This window comes from Lissotriton helveticus, chromosome 7, assembly GCF_964261635.1.
Source record: "Lissotriton helveticus chromosome 7, aLisHel1.1, whole genome shotgun sequence".
Classification (NCBI taxonomy): domain Eukaryota; kingdom Metazoa; phylum Chordata; class Amphibia; order Caudata; family Salamandridae; genus Lissotriton; species Lissotriton helveticus.
In genome coordinates, this window is record NC_136068.1 from 1,496,538,221 (window position 1) to 1,496,560,476 (window position 22,256).

General features: G+C 41.6%; 2 protein-coding genes across 4 annotated transcripts in view; one reads left to right on the top strand and one right to left on the bottom strand.

The window, feature by feature from the left end:
• Positions 1 to 22,256, top strand: part of RASIP1 (Ras interacting protein 1) — a 329,706-nt gene that overhangs the window by 150,887 nt on the left and 156,563 nt on the right. Inside the window, exons 4-5 of the mRNA XM_078654930.1 lie at positions 4,011 to 4,402; positions 17,242 to 17,883. Of these exons, the coding sequence (XP_078511056.1) occupies positions 4,011 to 4,402; positions 17,242 to 17,883 (1,034 nt within the window). The remainder of the gene's footprint in view (positions 1 to 4,010; positions 4,403 to 17,241; positions 17,884 to 22,256) is intronic.
• The window catches only part of LOC144770423 (uncharacterized), a 143,566-nt gene that overhangs the window by 63,787 nt on the left and 57,523 nt on the right, over positions 1 to 22,256 (bottom strand). For all 3 annotated transcript variants that reach the window (XR_013598890.1, XM_078654931.1, XM_078654932.1), the window contains exons 3-4: positions 8,825 to 8,939; positions 8,411 to 8,493 (exon numbers count right to left, since the gene is read on the bottom strand). Coding sequence is in view for 2 of the 3 variants with exons in the window: in XM_078654931.1 (XP_078511057.1) it covers positions 8,411 to 8,493; positions 8,825 to 8,939 (198 nt within the window). In the remaining variant the exon portion in view is untranslated. The remainder of the gene's footprint in view (positions 1 to 8,410; positions 8,494 to 8,824; positions 8,940 to 22,256) is intronic.

Genomic DNA, 22,256 nt, shown 5'->3' on the forward strand with positions numbered 1-22,256 from the left:
TCTTTGCACTTTACTCGTTTGACAACCATTGCCTGTGCTGTGTTTTCATACAATAAAGATTGTTAACATTCACTCTACAACACGCTAAGATATGCTACTCAACTCCACTTCAAGATACTCTACGACATGCAACTCTGCTGTACTCCACTCTTGGCACTCCATTCTACGCACTCTGCTCTAAGCCTCTCCACTCTATGCCATGACAGTCTATGTCACAGCCTTCTACAAGGTGACAATCTATGACGCTCTACTCCACGCCACTCTAGTCTGACACTCTATGCCCCTCCACTCCACCCTATACTCCATTTTATACCACTGCACTCTACAACACTCTAATGTACTCTTTGACACTGTACACCACTCTGTGCCACTCTACACAACTCTCTGTATTCCACTCCATGCCACTTTACTCCACTTTACTCTGACACACTACTCCACTACTCCACTCCACACCAAGCCACTCAATGCCACTCTATGAAACTCCACTCCACGCTACAATAGTCTACTCCACTCAATGCTACTGCAGTCTACCAGACTCCACAATATTCCATTCTGACACTCGACTCTACAACACTTTCCTCCACGCTACGATACTCCGCTGGACGACACTCCGCAACACTTTGCTCCACTCTTCGCCACTCCACACTACAACACTCTAGTCCACTCTGAGCCACTCTACGACACTCCACTCGACGACATTCCATTCGACGACACTCTACTCTATGGCACTCCACTCTACGACACTCTGCCCCACTCAAAATACAATCATATATCACTCTAGTAGTGTATAACATAAAATACACTGTATTATATAAAATATGTATTACATCCAGCGTATAATAAAATATATAGAATATATATGTACTTAAACAATAACATATTTAAAAATATAGAACTACATTTAACATTACAATGAATATTATAAAACATTGTAAAAATTGCATATAAAAATGCATGAAAAACTCCTATAAGGGATATTATTTACAATATTATTGACGTTTTAGATATTTGAAACTTCAATATTATTGTATAACATATAAAAACAATATATTTACCTTTGATGTAATTACACTCATTATATTATGGATTTGATATTAAGTGCCATTGATTTTCTGACTTCGATATTACGGGTGCACACTGCATTTTAGACTAATGCTTGACATAATAAGGACCGAAGGGTCATTAACAGATATAGAAGGTATTTGACTAAAACCAGTGCTTATAAGGCTTCGCTGACCATTTGTGAGTACACCTGAGCAAATGAGGCTACTCTATAACATTAAGCGGCTGTGCCTGGGATAAGATGGTTGTCCCTTGAGAGTTGAGGTGGTGGCTTGACATTTGATTACGTGCCTGCTGTCATTTTAGTTATGTCTAGTCATGTGATGGCTTAACCTTGGTATTTGAAGTTATTCTGAATAATTTGAATGTGTAACTTTGATTAGAACGGCTCTGCCACGGCATATGCATTTGTATGTTTGACGCTACGACTCACTATATGATGGTTGTATCCAAGCATTTAATGCAGTTCCTAGTTATTAAAAATGGCTCCTTTATATTTGACGGCGCTCATGGGCATATGGTGGCTGTTCCGAGGGATCTGAGGTTTTTGGCATATGATGGCTATAATTGGGAAAGTGAGAGCTATGGCTGGACATCTGAGGTTATAATTGGACATTTGAGGATACATTTGGGCATTTGAGGCTGTGTCTGCACTTTTGGCACCCTGTTTTGCTATTAGAAGCTGTGCCAGGCAAGTGTGGCTGCATTTGGGCATGGGTATGTACTGGAGCTTGTGATGACTGCACCTTGGTGTGAGCATGTCCTTACTGCAAGATTGTGATATCATGGCGGTTCCACAGATTTACCATATCCGAACCCAAGTGAATATCCACATATTTCTATGGTATTATTTATTAACCTTGCACTAACTGTAGTGTTTTTACCTCGGTGTCTCTTTCTGTCATGTCATAAGGGTCAATAATCAAATAACATCAATTTCTGTAAGGTTATTGGGAGCAAATGTCATTTGATATCACCCTAGTTCAGCACCCCTAGAAATCACTCTTGTTAATTGATGTCCTGGCTCCATGCACTTGGTTGCCCGTTACAATGGTGCACATCTACAGTCACACGTTAGAGGACATTACAGACTTCAATTGGTTAGTTAGAGTTATCAGCACTGTGTACATCCTACAACGCCCCAAGAGTAAGATCATTGGGAGATGCATTATGGACCCAGCGCTGCCAATAACAATATGCACTAATTCCAATGCTTTTTTTAATTAATTGCTGATCTTAATCATGAAGTCTCCTAAAGTACGTTTTTTTCAGTTAATTTGAGATGGTTTGTAAACACAAATGAAGTCTATGTCTTGCTGAAAAACATGGTTTGCAAAAGCTTTTTGCTGCGCTGGTGAATGAGTCTTAGGGAACAGTACGTTTATGATCAGTGCACAGTGAAGGCAGAATATCCAGGATGTAGATTTCCTCGAAGCTTGTTCCATAGGACACGCGCATGTGATGGAGAACCTTAAATTTAGCTTTTTACTCCATCGGAAGCCAATCCAATGCCTGCTAGATGGGTTGAATGCTCTTGTTTTTTAATATCCAGGGCAAATCTGGCAACCTGGTCATATACTTTCTGATAAGTTAATCAGGTTTGGGAGGCATGTGTAGAAGATGTATTGTTTGTCCAGCGATGGAGTAACGCTGGATGTGATAAACTCCATCCAGTGATCAGTGTGTTGAAGATGGAGGAGCTTATTGAGAAATCATACTTTACAGCTCACTACGTTAAATGAAAGCGGCACCATTAAGTGCTAAACGAATAACCTCAGTCAGTCATTCTCATAACATAGAGCTCTATTTTCACTGTGCTGCAGGATACTGTAAACTTGTTGTGTTGAGATGACTTGTGTTCTTGCGGGTATAACCAATAATTAGCTATGCTAATTCTCTCCCGGTCTAATCTTGTCTCTCTTCCATCTTCTATTTTCTCAACGTCTATCCCAAGCTCCTTATTCCCAATCCATACCAGAACCTTTTCAGTTTCTTCCCTGACTTCGAAAGGCACAACATTCTTGCTAATTTGTTTTTAGCTCTCTGTGCTCGCCTGCCCAATACTCCTTTTCTCATATGTTTTCTCTGTTATGTGTTCTGCATCACTATCTTTATCTCTTTCTTTGTTCAATAATAATTGTTATTTTTCCCTTCCTCTTTCGGTATCCCTCACTCCCATTCCCACTATTCTTCTGTCACTCTGTTTTAGTCTCGTTTTTCCCCGCTATTTCTTTTTTCCTGATGTATTTTATTTTTGCTGCCCTGTTTTTCTGGGGTGTTTTCCCTCGCTTCCCACAGCACCTGTTTTCCTGCCTCCACAAAATCTCTGCCTATAGTTCTCTTTCCAACTCTTTCCCTCCAATGCCTTTTTCATGCCTTCTCTCTATCACCGTTTTTCCTCACCAATTTTCTGTTGTTCTTTGTCTTCTTTTTTCTTTATTATGTATGCTTCCTTCCCTGTTCTCTTGGCCTCTTTTTCAGGCCAACTGGTCCTTCTCCTTCATCCTTTCTCTCCTATCTGCTTTCTTCTGATCGATTTTCTCTGTGTTGCATATGATCGTGTGTGTCTTTCCTCGACTGCGTTACTGAAAGCAATCCTTTTCTTTGATTCTTCTCTGACATCTTTTATTCTCTTTTTTTTACCTTTTTTCGGTGAGTGTTGTCTGTCTTTTTACTGACCTCTTACACTCCATTGCTTCTTTCACTTCTTGCATTCATCCAGGGTACCTTTTTAGCTCCTGATCACAACCTTTCTCACAAGGGAATTCCTCCTAATTTTACTACTTTCTTTCCTTCTCTATGTCTTTCTCGCTGTCATTTTTCATTATCCTGCTAATTTTTCATCCTTCACCCAATAGATCTGGTTTTTCCTGCCCCTTTCGAATTGTTTATTGTTACTGCACACCTGATTTTGCCTGCTTTTCCTTTACTTCTTCCCACCCTCACAGGTATCAATGCACAGGCCCGGAGGCTTCAAAAAAGCCGTTCCCGTGCTGCTTCTGGTGGCAACACCCCGGTAAGAGACCGAGAGGATAGGCTTTCGCTGCGGCGCAGCATCAGTGACATGAACCTCAACACCAAGAAACGTCGGGACCGCAAGAATGTCAAGAGCATGGTGGCTAATGAGGATGATGACACAGGTCACGGCACAGAACCCATCCTCCCAGATGGGAACCCTGACATGCAGACCTCTGTTGATAGCGGCATACGTTCTGGCAATGCTGACGAAGTTCTAGAGCCCGTGGACACTGGTGACCTGGAGCGCCTGTCCCAATGCCTGATACAGCCACCTACAGAGCTCCCCTACTTCCTGCTGCTGCAAGGCTACAATGAAAAGCAGGTGAGTGCCTGGGGAACCTACATGTGTTTTAGATTTTATAACAAACAAGCTGCTGTAGGAGGTTTGCTAATGATCTAGAAAAGGCAGGTATGTTAGTTAACATCACATTGCAACAAGTGAAGGCCCATCACAGTTTTTGTAGGTCTGAATAAGATGGAGGTCTGCTTGTAAATGACTCATGCCCGAACTCCTCATACAATGAGGGTGTGTCCCTCTACTCTTTTTGGGCAATGTGACCTTTTCAGCCTGTAGGCAGAGCACTCTACCAAATTGGTGATACTGGCTGGAGGGTTACTGTCGCATGTTGGGGCCCTGATCCTATCTTGGCGGATCCTACAAACATAAACAACAGTATAATTAAGTAGCCCTTAACTAAGAATCAAGTAAACACCTATGGGCTCTAACTAAGGAACCATTTCGAAGTCTTTCAATGGATCTTCAATGGAGTACACAATCCTGAACTACCCGACAAAGCACATCAGGTAACAAGAAGGACCTGCTGACCAAGAAAGCATGCTCTGATACTGTACTTCAACGTCTAAAGTGTGTGCATAACACTGTCAATATAAGCGCACCGGTTTGTGAGACAGTGTCTTGTATACTCTCTAGTGGCGGTAATAAGGGTGTGGATTGTGTTGATTCTGCTGTTTTTGTTTGTTTAATAATTTTTTATTGAGTTTTCAGAAAAAGATATATCAAAATAGAAGAATAATAAGAAGGTAGAAATTAAAACGCAGGTGCATATTTAGAAAGATAGTAGGAGGTAACGGGTAGCCAAAGAAGGTCAGATTTAATTTTCTGAGAAAGAGCAAGAGAAGAAACATTAGCAATTCTGTGCTCATCACAAATATAGTTCCACCAAGTTAATTTAGAATTATCTATCCAGCAGGACAACATCACTTTAAATGCTAGAGCAATAAATGGATCAAACAACAAAGAAATAGGAGTAGAATCATTCAAAGCTGGTGAGGATGCACCTAGAAAAACATTTTGCAGTGATAATGGAACATTACATTGAAATATTTTCATACATTTAGACCAAATAGACTGCCAAATCTTCAATACATTAGAACAGTCATAAAGTTGATGAATTAAAGTCCCAGTGGACCCAGAACAAGATTAAAAAAGGGATGAGGAAGTAGGGGAAAACTTGGATATACAACCAGGGGTAATAACAGAGCTCTACTATAAATAAAATATAGAGATTGAGTTATAAGAGCGGCAATAGTAGTTTTAAATAACTTGGACCATAATTTATCCCAAGCAGAAGTAGAAAGCGACAAAGATAAGTGTGTTTCCCAGACTAATTCTGTATGAGATTTAGGTCGTTCAGTAACAGGCGATAACAATACCTTATAAATATGAGCAGCCTTAGGCCTATGGTCCTGAGAAATACTATATAACGGTGTGCGTGGAATAAGTGCGGGAGAAACTGAAGGGAAATTGTTAGAGGTTAAGTAGGATTGCAAAGCTGTTGATAGTAAAAGGTATTCATGAAGAAATGAGTCAGGTAAATGATATTGCAATTGTAACTCAGAGAAAGGACTAACAGAGTTATGCTGAATCAATTGATGAATAAACATAGTTCCCTTCTCCTTCCAATGTTTGTAATAAAATGGTTTACATTTATATTTGAGAAATGTATTATACCAGACAGTAGAGGACAAAAAACATTGAAAAGGATCTAGACCATCAGACAAAATATTATGTAATAAATGTTGGGAATATTTATAAATAGGATTATCTGATACAAAAGTACAATTAGACATGTAAATTATGTTTCAAAAAGAAAAATCTTTTAATAGGGAGCGCTCAAAAACAATCCAGCGAGTGATAGGGATATCAGCTAAATCATAAGTTAGGGCAAAAAACTGCCGAATTAAAAATGAAGAATGATAAGATTTAAAATTGGGGAAATGCACACCGCCTTCTGTTTTGGGACGTTTGAGTTTCATAGGAGCAATGAGGGTGAGTTTTTTATTCCATAAAAACTTTGTACAAATAGAGTTAATTTGTGAAAAATATGAGATAGGGATCCAAAAAGGCAACATGGATAGTGTGTAATGGACATGTGGCACAATCATCATTTTAATAGTATCCAACCTATCCCACCAAGAGAAATAAAGGGGGAACCAAGAAAGAAGGAGTCACTGTATTTTAGTAATTAGTGTATTGAATGTAAAACTAATTGTGGCAGATAAAGTAGAGGAGAACCAAATACCAAGGTATTTAATTTTTGTGGGACACCAAGTAAAATTAGTATCATTGAACATATATTGACTTCTGTTTTAGAAAAGTTCAACTTATATCCAGGAATACAACTGAACCTCATCCAAAAAAGGAGGGCGGGAGGTATTGGGATTAGACATATATATACCAAAATATCATCAGTGTATGCTGACAGTTCAGTTTCTATGGAATTAAGTGTAAAGCCAGAAATAAGTGTATTAACACGAATACGCTCAAGGAAGGGTTCAAGACATAAAACAAATAACAAGGGAGAAAGAGGGCAGCCCTGCCGTGTACCCCTATGTAAAGAAAAAAAATTGAAAAACGGCTATTCACAAAAATACTAGCACAGGGACAAGAATATAACAATTTAACATAAGAAATAAAAGTTGGACCAAAACCAAACCATTAAAGTGTATTCAGCATAAATTGCCAGTTTAGACGATCAAAAGCCTTTTCGGCATCTAAGGACAATGCTGCAAGTGGAGGCTAACATTTCTTCCCAAATGAGATAACATTAGCAAACATTCAAGCGTTGTCCGCAGCCAATCTGCCCTCAACAAAACCAGCTTGATCAGTTTTGACCAATAGTGGAATAATATTCTTGAGTCGAGAGGCAAGGATTTTAGCAAATATCTTGCAATCATAATTAATTACTGATATGGGACGATAGTTTTTACAGAAGGAGTGATCTTTGTCAGGTTTGGGAATGAGAACAATCAAGGCCTCCATAAAGGAACCAGAAGCTTTGGAATCAACAAGAAATGAGTTAAAAAGGGCCAAAAGTTTGGGAGCAAAAGTAGAGGGAAAAGTAGAAAAAAATTCACCAGAAAGACCATCAGGGCCTGGTGCTTCCGATTTTTTTTAAAGATTTGATGGCATCAGTTATCTCTTGAAGAGTAACTTCTTTTTCTAGTAATTCAAATTCATCAGGTAGTGAGGGGGGTTTAGGGAGACCCGAAGAAAAGGTGTGTAGATTTTGACTAGAGGGATTCGTATCATCAGACTATAATGATTGGTAATAATCATGAAATGCAGTAGCAATATCCTCATCAGAGGAAGCTAAGTTGTTAGTAGATTAATTTAAAATGGGTCCAATACTTTCATGTTCAGATTTAATTTTTAAGTAATTGGCCAGCATTTTAACAGCTTTATTTTGACCCCCGTGATACTTAGACTCAATTTTAAGAAGGACAGTACAAGCATCAACTGTAGCAAGTTTGTTAGGAGCAGATTCGCCTTAATTAATTCATGAAGAACAGAGGGAGATCTAGAAGTAAAGTAATTATGTTCCAACAGTTTGAGTTGTTGTAGTAAAGCTGTTTACTTGGCCTTTGCAATTTTCTTTTTTTTTTTGTTGAATATGAAATAGTAAAGGCACTGAAGGAGGCCTTAAAAGCATCCCAATTATAAGGAATAGAGGTGTTCAAAGATTGGTAATAGTAAAAAAATCATCAATAAAAGCAGTAGCTTCAGTTTTAAAAACAGTGTCTGATAACAAAAAATGATTAAGTTTCCAATAACCAAATTTTGGAGAACTCAGGAAAAGGTCAAGGACAGAATTGACAGGTGCATGATCAGAAATTAAAATAGATCCAATCTTAGAGGATTGAATAGATGGGAGTAAGGGTTTACTAACCTAAATTTAATCAATTCTGGAACGGGTATGATGAACGTTAGAAAAAAAAGTACATTCAAGGGAATCAGGGTTACAGGTCTTCCAAACATCATATAATGAACGAGAAGTAATGGCAGATTGAAATGATTTATGGGACTTACCTGGGTTGAATGTACACTTTGATTGTCTATCAGAAAAGGGATCCATCGATTGGTTAAAATCACCAGCAACAATAATATTCGGGCTATCAATGGAGGAAAGTAAAATCTTAATACTATTCCAAAATTCCGGATCTGGCTTAACAGGGCCATAAATATTTAATAAGACAAGTTCTTTATTTTGTATAACAACCATAGCCATTACCCAGAGTCCATCAATATCACATTGCGTAGATAAAATTTGTACATGCAACGATTTATGAAATAGTATAGCAACACCCCCTTCCTAATAGATGCAGAAGAATAAACAACTTGATCCACCCATTGACTCTTTAATTTAAGCGATTCTGCTTCATTACAGTGCGTTTTTTGAATGAATGAAACATGAGAATTTAATTTAGACAAATGAGTGAGTACCTTTTGTCTTTTGACGGGGTGTCCAGGACCACGAACATTCCCTGTAACAACATTACACATATTGGAGGGATGGAAGGGTAATGCATGTTGGAGATGATACACTTCAGGGGAACAGCTGGAAGGAGAAAACACCACATATGAGATGAGTAAAAAAAAAGAACTGTATAACAATAAACAACAACCATAGGCACATGCAACATGTAGAATATCATCAAGAAAAAGGAACAAATATAAACTAATAGAAAAAGGATAGAGAAAAAGAAGAAAAAAGGAATAGGAAAAGGAGGAGATAGATCAAGGAAAGAGATCCAGATCTAAGAGGAAAAGTTAATGGATGGAGCAGTGGGCGCAATAGCACCAAAGACAGACCAGCCGGAACGACAGAGAGAAGGATATAAAAAGATAGAAATATGAACAACCATAAAGAATTTCGATAAAGATAAGGAGCAAGGAAATTAGAGGCGATGGGAAGAACCATCAACAGAATTCATTGAGAGACTTTGGAGAAAAGACTTCAATTTAGTAGGATCATCAAAAGAGCATGTCGAGCCCTCATGAGTTATTTTACACAAGCAAAGATGTAGAATGCCATAAGAGATATGCAATTGTCTCATCTGAGTACGGAGAGACAAAAATTCCTTTCTTCTTGCATTAGTGACATTGGAGAGATCCTGTGACAGATAGACTGTGTGACCAGACCATATGAGGTGACGGTTGACTTTAGCTGCTGAAAGAACACGCATGAGATCAGTAAATTCAAGAAACAACATTATAATTCCTCTGGGTCTTGAAGCATTTGATTGAAAACATCCAAGGCGATGTGCATGTTGGATATTTAGTGGGGGTTCTGGACGAAGATCCAAAAGTTCTGACAAAAATCTCTTTAAGAAAAGAAGTAGATCTGGGCCCTCAAGATTCTGGTAGTCCATAAAGGCGCAGGTAATTACGTCTGTTACGATTTTGAAGATCCTCAGTATGAAGCTTGAGACGTTGGATTTCCTGTTCTAAGACAGGAATCTTGGTTGATACATTGTGTAAATCACTGATGCGTTGCTCCATGTCAAACACCTTAACTATTATAGTAATCCACCTGTCTTCTATTTGTTGGAGTTTCTCATTGGTTGAGGACATAAAAGATTTCAACCCCCTCACCTCATCCAGAATGGCATCAAGAACAGAATTTAGAGATGACTAGATGGGATGAGCGGTCATTTTTAACCCTCTTGGGCTTAGTACCTGAAGAAGAGGCTCTGACAGAGATTGGAACTTCACTAGCCATCGTGAAAGGATGAGGACGATGTAGAACTTTTAATAGAGGTCTCAATCTGCCCATAAGCTTAATAAGCACACAGCACAAATAAACGAGGGCGCAGAAAAAATGCCAGTTAATCAGAGAAAAATATGTCACCCTGCGTCTGCTCTCTGAGAGAGAAAAAAGGTGCACAGCCAACATCCATAGTAAGGTATAAGAGGTCAAAAGATCATAATGTGCCAAATACTATTGAAATAAGCAACAACAAAAAAAACGTTGCCGTACGTTTAGGAGATAAAATGCTGGTTTATCACACAGGAGGAGCGGCGCAGCAAGGACAAAAAGGCAGCCACACGTAGTTACATGAAGAGGAATCAAGGAGCTCCAAAATAGAATTAAAATGAGCACAGTCTAAAGAATATCCATGTATAATAATACATTATCTAACACTGTTGCCTGGAAGCACCAAATTCATTACAAACGCAGTGAAGAACTCCTATTTCTGTAACCTCTACATGATAGTTTCCATATGAAATATGAATCACTGCATTCTATGAAATGCACTTGGGTTGTTCCTAAAGAGGAGTCACATAAGAAGCAGGTAAAATGAAAAACAAAATGTAAAAAAAGAGGAAAAAAATGTTGCAGCGTGTTTAGGAATTAAAACAACGGTTTTACCTCAGAGGAGATCAGATGAGGCGAGCGGGAAGCACAAAATGGCGGCCGCTCGCGTTACATGAGGGAAATCACCGCTGCTGCAGCTGGGTCGCAGCTGAACGCATTCAAAGTCGGAACGGCTCCATATGCTGCTCCGACCATTCAGAGGCCTAAATCCAGCTCCTTATCATGCCCAATGCCACAGAAGAAGGCTGAAGGTAGAAGAAGAGCTCCGTGTCCAAGCGGAGCTTAGGTCAAAGCCGCCATCTTGTCGCGGCGCGTGACCATCTCGCCCTAGCTGCTGTTTTAACATCTCCCGTAAGGCAGTGCATCGCTGTCTCCTGCTAAATATATTGCATTCTAATATTGGGATAGAGGGCCACCGTTGGTTGGCTTCATTGTCACTTTCATTTGTTCCTTAATGGTCAACTTCAATAGGCTTCATTCCTCTTCCTATGTGTTCCCTTCCCTGGAGCAGGAATGCTTTACTTATGTCCTTTCACTATTTCTTTAGCCACTACTTTATTCTTGGTGTTTAAGCAGTCTACGAGACTGTGTATTTTTCACCCGTCTCCCTTGGGTACTTCTACACCTCTGTTTTCCTCCCACCCTACCTCCTTTACTGCCTGTGTTCCTTGCTACCACCAACCTCCCTCTTTCCATTGTCAGCGTTGCTTGCTACCACCCACCCTCCCTCTTTCCACTGCCAGTGTTACTTGCCCCCGCCTTCTGTTGTTTGTGTTGCTTGCCACCACCAGCCCTCCCTTCTTCCATTGTCTGTGTTGTTTGCCCCAACAGGCCCTCCCTCCCTGTGTTGTTCTTGTTGCTTCTCTAAATAACCCTTCATATTTCCATTGTCCATGTTGTTTGGCTCCATCTGCCCTCCCTCCTTCCATTGTTCGTGGTGTTGCCCTCACCCACTCTCCCTCCATTGTCTGTGTTGCCCCTCCCTTCCTCTGTTGTTGGTGTTGCCCCTTAACCTGCCATAACAAGACAAAAAGCGCTGTGATGCGGTCAACACTGGCCATGTCATAACGCTTTTTTCCCATATCTTTCTGTGTTGCCTCCCTTCACCCTCCTCCCACCAGCAATAAAAAAAACACTAAGATGCAGCAGCTGTACAACATGGCTAAAAAACTTTGATGAAGCCAGGACATTTCATAGACTACATCTATTTTTTTGCCAATGCTTGTTTCTACAAACAACTTCCCAAGTGCATACCATGTTGGATGAGAAATCTGGACATTTCACAGAATTTAGAACTCACTCCCCCCACCAGGCATCAGCTTGTTTACCAGAGGTTTGAAGAACACAAGAAATAGCCATATAGTCTTCCATGCTGTGAGCTGTACGGGTGGATTTAAGGGTTACTTAACCCTTTCATCAAACATTGGGCTCAATATCAGTTTGGATCAAATATATTATTATTCATTCACTAGCTAATGAGTGATACACTTTTGCTGTGAGATCAGTGGAGGGTTTGAAGCCTTGCTGAAACCGAGGCTGATACATGATGTCCCATGTGTATCCCATAGCCCAATCAGGCTTTTAAAGGGTGTCTTGCAGTTTTCCTTTAGTCTAGGCTGCCTCCTTCCTGCTTTTCAACGGAAAGACCTGTTCCTGAACACTGTTTAGTGCTTGGAAAGGTCAAAGGAGGTAGACGTTCATATTTGCAACATGAGAGACACTGGAATCTTCATAAACAATGACACTAGCAAGGTTTATTTCCTGTTGTTTCCTGCATGGAAACCGAGACTTTGGTGCGAGAGAAAATTGAGATGGACTATGCGTTAGGGAATTCCTTAGACTTCCGCAACAAACCAAGGTCTCTGAAATTTCAGTAGGGCCTGGGCCAAATGCCCTTGATGACGGCGACAGAGGCTTACATCTGCATAGTCTGGAGGATTCCAAAATAGATCAGAGACAAGCATTCAAGTACAGTAGACAACTGATACTGCATAAATGTATTTCACGTATATTCATGTATTTCATCTATTTTAAGAGTTTTTTCTAGAACAAACATAGTGCCTTCCAGCTAATTCTGTTGGATGGTAATGAGGAATACATAAATGAGAAAATACATTTATGCAGAATTGATAATGAAACCATAATGAAGTAAATGCATTGTACACTGTGAGGAGAACTATGAAAAACAGTTGTAACGAACACCAAAATGAGAAAAACAAACCTAAAACTTCCCTAGACCTGACCCTAATTCGTATCCTAATTCTATTCACAACCCTAGTCCTAGCTCTTCCCCTGCAGTACATATATAGAGAATCCTGAACCCCAACACAAACCATGAACCTAACTGCAACTAAAGCTTACTCGCAACACAAACCATGCACTTAACTGCAAATAAATCTTACTCCCAACACACACCATTCACCTAACCGCAACTAAATCTTAATCCCAACACACACCATGAACCTAACTGCAACTAAATCTTAATCCCAACACAAACGATGCACATAACTGCAACTTAATCTTAATTCCAACACACACCATGAATTTAATTGCAACAATTAACCTTGACCCTTCAACATCACTAACCTTATTTGTAAACTTATACTGAAACATAGTTGGAACTGCAAGTCTAGCCGTAACCTAATTTCCAACAACCATACTTAGCCGGGTTCAACCTTTATGGGTAAAACACCATTCTTCTAAACCTGTAACTATGAAAGCATTGATTTTAAATATTGCATTGACTGTCTTCATTGGTACTGCAATAAAAATTCACATAATCATTTCTCTGCAGGTGTGTTATTTTACTGTTCCTTATGTCAGCTTTTTTTTATTTTCAACTATCACAGTTTCAGAGTGCTCTGAGGCATTGTAAGCCAACAGAGACATAACCATAGGATCATTTCTGTAGTTGGTCAATCTTAACAATACATTTTAATTATTAATGGTATATATATTGCATAAGTCACAAGTGCAACCAAAAGAGTAAAATATTAATTGGTACTGTAATTCATATAGTCACATGGTCCATACATATGAAATATTTTCAAGATAAAAGATTTTGTATAATGACCAATGTCAGGGAAAGAGCAGTTTTGAGCATGGGATTGAAATCCAATCCACACTTTTCTGAGGCTGCCAAGCGAGGGAGATCCATGGGTAGTGACGCGCAGCTGGGCTAGTAAACTGCCTGTTCAACTGCAAACTTATAAACACTTAGGTCTTAATGTAAATGTTTGCGTCATGTATTCTCCATCACAAAGAAGAATACATACAGCCAGTGTAATAGCCTGCTTGCCTAATTTATATGTGGGAGGACCTATCTGTTTGGCTATGGCAGTGACTACAATCAGGATGGGCTGACATATAGCAATATTTTTTACTGTCTGTCACCGTCAAGCAAACCCTGGCAGTGAGGGACAGTATAATGAAAATAATGCCTCCCTCATCATGGGAAATGACTCTCATGGTGAGGGGAGCATTACTTTTTTATTTAAAAAAAGATTACCACAGTTCAGGCTCTCGCAACCAGTGATGTGTTTCTAGGCAGCGCCGAGATGCCCCAAGGTGATTTGTGCGCTATAAAAGAACAAATAACATAACATAACATAACAAAATCATGTTTCGAGAATTTCTTTTTGAAAATGAAAAAAGAGAATCTGTTTGGTGTAGGGCTGTGTCATGTTGACACAGCTCTGCACTAAACAGCGAAATGCATTGGCAGTGACTGCCGTGACAGTGGTTCCTAGCAATGCATTATAAATGACCGCCTGCTTGGCGGTCATTTATACATTTGGAAGGGGGTTCCTCCGCTGCAGGGACAGAGTCTGCCAAATTTTAATTTGGGCCCTTAGCAGGCTCCCCTAGGAAACCATACTGTTCAGGCCTATCTTCAAGAAGTCCACGCCCATTTCCTTTTACTCTTTTACAAGTAGGAAACGTTCTTAAATACTGTTTACACTCACTAGAAGATGGTCCTATAACTCTGCTTGAAGTGAGGATAGGCGCCCTAAGCCCATGATGTTGGCGGACCACCTTGGTCCTGGCTAAGGAATAGCCTTCATTTGGTTACTATTATGCAGTCCTTCGTTCGTTATACTGTTGACAGCTATCAATACAGGAATAATAGTATTGGCTCAGACTATGTGCATGACAATTATTCAACTCTGGCCAGCCTCGTACTATTTTCAACAATGTCACCTCTGTGCAATACCCCAATGTTTTGCTTGGAATGTCATGCAACTATCCTTTTTTTGCTGGGATAAACTTCCCAACACATCAGTGACGCATGTAATTTGTGTCCAAGAAAGGCGGCACCATTGTGGGTTACATTTCCAGTAGACATACAAAAGATGATGGAAGGAATTCTTACAAATAGTTTACACTACTGGCAATCACTCAGGATAGCATTCCAATCCATTGTTTTTCGCCCACTGTGCCACTCTAGGCAGAGGACTCCCTTAAGGTAATCAGTCCTGATTGTGCTCCTCGTGGGAAGATACCATCTCGAACTGCCAGGCGAAGCCTTTCTGTAAAAGGACACGAAAAATCCTAGACAGCTTTCAGTATTGTTAGACTTCGCCAGTGAAACATAATTTGGATCATGTAGCACAACAAGCAAGGGACCCTTGTCTTGGGACTTCCTCGGCCACTTAGGGTGTCCTGGCAAATACACAGATTAATCCAATAGCCATGTGTATGGTACATTTCCAATATCACACAGGTTGATCAATCAATCAATCAGTCATTTGTTAGGCGCACTACATACTTGCGAGGGTCTCAAGGCGCTGGGGGGGAGGTGGGGGCCGCTACTGATCGAACAGCCAGGTCTTTAGTGTCCTCCTGAAGGTCCATGATCTCCAAGCAAGGAGTAATTGCCTTTGTGGAGTCGGTGTGTCACCTGCTGTACCTGTGGGAGCCACCTTGAAAAATTAACTGCTTTTATGATGCCAAACTTCAAATGTAGTCAACCTCCATCCATTGGTATGGGAGAGGTGGAATACCTCTATATAGGCCTCATTCTAAAGATTGCAGTAAAATGATGAGGCAATATAAAATGGGGAATTACCAATACCATTGGGTTCAGTTTTTTCGGGTGTAGCATTACAGCATCAATACCAGTTCCTCAGATCGGAATGGGGCATATTGGTGTGATATAGTTTGTTTTAATCAGTTCTGAGCAGCAAAATTTGGAGTGTTGCAGTTTCTTATGCGCATATAGTTTCCAAGAGTTTACTTGCCGAATTTATGTGGGGATAACTGCTAGGTGTGTTTGGTATTTTAGAATAAATTACAATCCCTATTCCAGAGCAAATTTACATTTCTGCCTAATTGGGTCTTTCAGGGGAACTCTGACAGAGGTCCAAAATCAGAAGACTAGAAATGGCCAACATAATCCTTGTAAACCCCTCCCCCCATCTGTTTTCAATAAATGTACATCTCTCTAAAAAGGATACTCAATTTGGGAGCTTAAATTCAAACTGAGTAAAATATTAAACTTTGACAGCCGTCTTTGTTCTAAAACTTGAAAGAAATCTTTAAAGCTTGAGCTAGCCTGAAGATTCTGTTTTCTGATTTTCTCTATGTGATAAAAATATATGAAATGAAAAAGGCTTATTGGAATACTGAGTTTTCCAACATTATTTATTTTATTTTTTCACGTATTGCAGTGGCTATGTTATCATGGCCAATACGCCCAGGAAATAGAAAACGGGCACGGGTGTGCCACCAGAAACGGGATGGAATTACCCCACAGAGATAAGCAAGATGGAGAAAAGAGATGAGCTTAACTTCACTTTAAGATCGCTGAGGTATTTAGGCACATGATGCACAGAACTATGTTGCAGAGTAACACATTTATATGTCACTTTTATCTTTTGGAAACTTTGAAAGTGACACCCCAGCATTCTTTTGTTTGCTGCTAACTCTGGGACGATGCGCTGAATTATTTGACCTACTGATGCGAGCTGGACTCAATTTGGCCTAAGAAAATTAGTGCAATTCGAGCCCACCGTGTCTTTGAAATTGCAGCTCAAGGAAGGGAACTGAATGTTCTTGAGCTCCACGAATGCGTCCCACTGTCAGCACAGACCATCAGGGTTCATTAGGGAACATTCAGTGGGGCCAGCTGGGATGCCCGTTCCAGCTGAAAAATATCTGCCAGATCGGAAATCCAGCTGGTTCTCACTCTACCCCAGCACTGGTCACGCTACGATATGCACCACAACGGCCATATTGCATCAGCCAATACAAGGCCAAAGCAGAATTGTCTACCAGAAAAGTGAGAATTTTCCTTGTGGCTGGTGTTTCTGAATAGTAAGTAGGATTTGGCAGTCCAAGTTACATCCCAGACGTGCCTGCCTCTGGAAGGCTAACACGTGTGGCGCGAATCAGTTATGTTTTAGTCTTTTTTATAACATAGTACAGAACAAGGGGACCATAATTCCAAATATTAGATAGACACACACTCCTATATTCTTGATGAGTCTTTTGTAGACCTGGACTTTGAATTACTAACCTCTGCATCTTCTCTTTCCTATAGGACTTTGTAATCTATGTGATGACAAGAAAGAAGCATCTTTTCGGGCGGGCAGACAGGACATCCAGGGAAAAAGGTGGTGCCTATGTGGATACGTTCCTTTCAGCCCCCGACATTCTGCCCCGACACTGCTGCGTCTGGCGCATGGAACCAGCAGGGCAGCGGTTCATAACACGGGTGCGGCCCTATCGGGGAGCCCTTGTCACCCACAATGGTGGTGTCCTGCAGAGAGAGGCACAACTTTCCACAGGGGATCTGCTGGGGCTCGGAGAGCATTTCCTTTTCATGTACAAGGACCCCAGGGTGGCCCAGAGCCGGCCTGCATGGCTACCCAAAGCCTGGACTTCTCCTGGCCTCAGTGGGGCGTTTGCATGCCAGATGTGCGGACGGTCCTTGCAGGAGCGGCAGGAGGATTTTCAAGCCTACATGGAGAGCCGGGAACTGGTACTGCAGTTTCGGTCTCAGGAGGAAGATGCACTTTTGAAGGAAATTATTGACAAAACTGGAAGTGGCAACTCTGAATTCAAACTGGCCCCAGCCTACTTCTTCAGCATTTGCATTGAGCACTCAACTCGTGCTTTGGAGCCAGGACATTTCCCGAGACTGGCCATGAAGATTGCCAACTTCATAAAGGAAGTTGTTTGGGTAAGTGAGTGAATTGCATAGTTGTTACTGCAAACTGAATCAGTTGCTTGGGTACAGTTAACTTGTAATATCATCATGGAACACCTTGTTTCCAGTCTGTATCTTTTCTTTTATAAACCATTGTAATTTGTTCATTAGCAGGAGAGGTTCAATTGAATGTCATCAAACTACAAGAAGTAGAGTGAGCTTGCTAGATTAAAGTCCATCAGTGGGATATGGGGCCTCTAGACAGGAAGCTGCATGTTCACCTTAAGCTTGGAAGAATTTAATTTGAAGATTTGTTGTTGGGTAAGGCGTAAGATTAGGAGTATGCAATTGCTGCACAGACTTGTGAGTGTCTTACACTTGCCAATAGTAAATAACAAACCTAAACAGAAGTGAAAAGGAGAGTTTCAGACTCCACATACATTCAGTCACTACCAGCCTCTAACAAGGTTGCCAAGGAATATATGTCATTATAAAGCATATGTTACATCGCATTCCATTACGGCGGTAAGAGACGACGGTGGCAGCATCTCCTGACCCCGCTTGGCGCCTACCTACATAGTTGAGCGGAAGCGCTGCTGCAGATTGTTCTAGCGCATGATCGAAATTGAAATCGAATTGAGAATTTTAATTGTCCCAGTACTGACCCCGCACTGAATGTACTTTTAAAATTGATTTTAGAATTTAAAAAAATCTCAGTACTAACCCGTATAGACCGTGTTTAAAATTGATATGCTAATTTTAAATGCTCATAGCGCTAGTGTGTGATTAATTACTCTCTGTTATTGTTGCTGCACTCGCGCTTTGACAGGGCTCAGAGGGGCTCCCACGGTATCACCGGCTGTCTGTGCCCAATACTCAAGCCTGCCCGCCCCGGTCCGACTCGGTAGCCTATACTGTTGAGCGGAGGGCGGGGCAGGCAAGAGCAAGACACGCCCAGGAAGGCGAGCGGTTAGCGCTCCAGCTCTCCACTTCACAGGGCTATTTAGGCAGCGAGGAGGCACCGGACTCTTGCGGTAAGGGACGACGGTGGCAGCATCTCCCGACCCCGCTTGGCGCCAACCTACATAGTTGAGCGGAAGCGCTGCTGCAGATTGTTCTAGCGCATGATCGAAATTGAAATCGAATTGAGAATTTTAATTGTCCCAGCACTGACCTCCACTTCACAGGGCTATTTAGCCCTCGTCGGCCCTAACGTGCAGCGGTTGCGCGCAGCGGGGCGCCTTAGACAGCGCCAAAGACAAGCCAAAGACCAGCCCGTCTGCGCCCGTCCGCTACAGGATGGGGCTGGGGGGCTATGGCGCTACCCTCACATGCACGAAAAAGCTACACCTCACAGGTATTATTAAGGATCCAAAGCCTTCTACCTATGGAGTGTCCTAACAGGGCGGAGGGAAGTTTAGAGGGCCCATTCACATGTCGCCACTGCAAAACTCAATTTGAGATAGTCGCCAGGGCTAGATACATGTTTGATATTATCCCTGAACGATGCGCACGCGAAAATGTTATACTAGCTCACAACTCCACCCCGATAAACAAAAAGGTCACTAGTACACCACAGAGAAATAAAAACCTGCTATGTAACATCAGATCGTTACCCAAACACGCTATAGAAGTATGGGACCTGATTTCTTCAGAGGAACCCGACCTATGCTTCCTGACGGAAACATGGCTCAAACCCCACTCAGTCCCCGCCATAACTTTGGGAATCCCAGTGGGCTATAAAATTATTAGGCTGGATCGTCCCACTAAAATTGGAGGTGGAATCGCGATTGTCCATAAACAAGAAATTAAGGTCACTGTACTGGATGAGCTGTGTACTCCCGAATTAGAACTAATGATTTTTAAAATCCATATCTCATCTAAAAAGAGTAGAAAGGGAGCATTGGTCTACCGCCCCCATGGTCCATGCTCCAATCTATCTGTTGCGTTGATAGAGGCATTGGCACCCCATATATATGACAATTCCGACTTCCTACTCTTAGGAGATTTTAATGTCCACAGTGAGTTAGATAATAGTACCGAGGTGCGCACATTAATGGCAGACCTTAACTCACTGGGTCTAAGGCAGGTAAATACCGGGCCAACTCATCAGGCGGGACACACGTTAGACTTAGTTGTAACCAATTCCCTACAGGTCGAGTGCATACCCCCCTATCAGGTAGAATGTACAGACCATTTTAATGTTGAATTTTATACCCCCACTCCCATTTCGCATGATATGGGTCACACTGCTCTACCAAGCAAAAGAAGACCATGGCACAAATTGACGCAGGAAGCCTTTAACAAAAAATTCGTAGCGCCGACACCAAGCGCCAGTGAGAGCATTGGAAATGCCTTAAACAAATACGAAGAGATGGTACTCAAAACTATAGATGGGATTATCCCAATAAAAACCTTTAAGCCCAGACCTGCACATAAAAAGGAAATCTGGTTTTCAGAGCATCTCAGGTCGCTCAAACAAGCCACCAGAAAACTAGAAAAGAAATGGAGGGCTTCCCGTCAAGACAGAGACAAAAACCTTACAGGAGCTCCCTGACAGTATACCATAAATCATATTGCATCACAACTATCGGCGGCTGGTAACAACCCCAAAACGCTGTATCGTATCTTACAGACTTTTACGAAACCAGCAGCTTGTGAAAGTCCAGAAGTGGCCTCACAGCAATTATGTGATAATATCTCTCAGTTCGTCACACAAAAAATTGATGCAGTTTATGACAAAATCATACATTCGAATCAAACCAGCAAGAATGATAATGTCCCAACTCTAAATATGGAAGTACAACCTCCTGTCATGCACTCCCTCTCTGTTTTTCCCCCTATCTCGATTGAGGAAGTATCATCACTTATCTCTCAGATAAAGAGTGGCTGCCCAACGGATACTATCCCTGCGCGTATTATGCCCACACTGGCAATTGAACTAGTACCTGTAATCCAGAGGCTGATAAACCTCTCGCTAAGCACAGGACAGGTTCCGCTAGGATGGAAGAAGGCACTGGTTAGGCCGCTCAGGAAAAATACTGCGACTCCCTGGAATGAGCTAGCCAACCTTAGGCCTATATTCTTGCTCCCATTTCTAGGTAAAGTCATTGAAAAATTTTTTAATAGACATTTGTCTAAATACATTGAAGCCGCAGGAGCGTTAGACTACTCACAATCGGGCTTCAGGCCAAAACGCAGCACAGAGACCGCCCTGATGTCAGTCGCAGACGATCTGCACATGTACCAGGATAGGGGCTACTCCATTATCCTGGTGCTGTTGGATCTGTCTGCGGCATTTGATACTGTGTCACATTCCATCCTGACAGCCAGGCTAGCTAACATCGGCCTGAAACACGAAGCTCTGGCATGGTTGAGGAGTTTCCTAACAAATCGCACCCAGCAAGTAACAATGGGTGCGTATCGGTCAGAGGAAGTTGAAATCTCCAAAGGGGTGCCACAGGGCTCATGTTTTTGAGCCCCACGCTCTTTAACATCTATGTGGCACCCCTGGCAAACATCATGAGAACTTATGGATTCACCCCGGTATCCTACGCGGATGATACTCAACTCCTCTTTCCCTTTAAGATCTTTACTCCCGAGGTTAGGAACTCCTTCTCTCAGGGCTTGAAAGCTGTGGCACACTGGATGTCTTCCAACTACTTGCAATGCAGCGTTGGAAAGACAGAAGTCATGTTGTTTGGTGAAGCAAAACTACTCTGGACTCCGGACTGGTGGCCACAAGATCTGGGACCAGTACCCGAGCCCAAACAAATAGTTAAAAATTTGGGAGTTCGATTAGATCAAGAACTCACTCTCAAACAATATGGAAACCAGGTGGTGGGAGCCTGCTTCCATGTAATTGGCATGTTGTGTAAAATCTTCCCCCTACTACCGGATGCAACTAGGAGAACGCTGGTACAGGCTTTAGTCCTGAGTCGAATAGACTATTGTAATGGCCTACTCCTGTCTGCTAACGAGGGAGTTACGACAAGACTCCAGGTGGTTCAGAACATGGCTGCCCGCCTGGTTCTGAACGCCCCTCCTCGTACGCCTTCCAAACCACTGCTGACAAAATTACATTGGCTATCTGTCAAACAGAGGGCCAAGTTCAAAGTATGCTGCACAATACACAAATGCCTTAACGGGTTGGGTACAGCATACCTGACTACCAAATTCGTCCCCTACGTACCCTCTCGGACACTTAGGTCGAGCGAGCAAGGCCTTCTTTGTGTTCCTAGAGCAAAAAAAGCCAGACATGGTACCAAAGCGTTATCTGTAGCAGGACCCTCCCTTTGGAATAGTCTCCCAAAATCTGTTAGGTTATGTGCAGAACACCTCCCCTTTAGAAAAATGTTGAAGACTTTCTTATTTCAACCTTAGAATGGCTGCTAAACTAGTTCTTC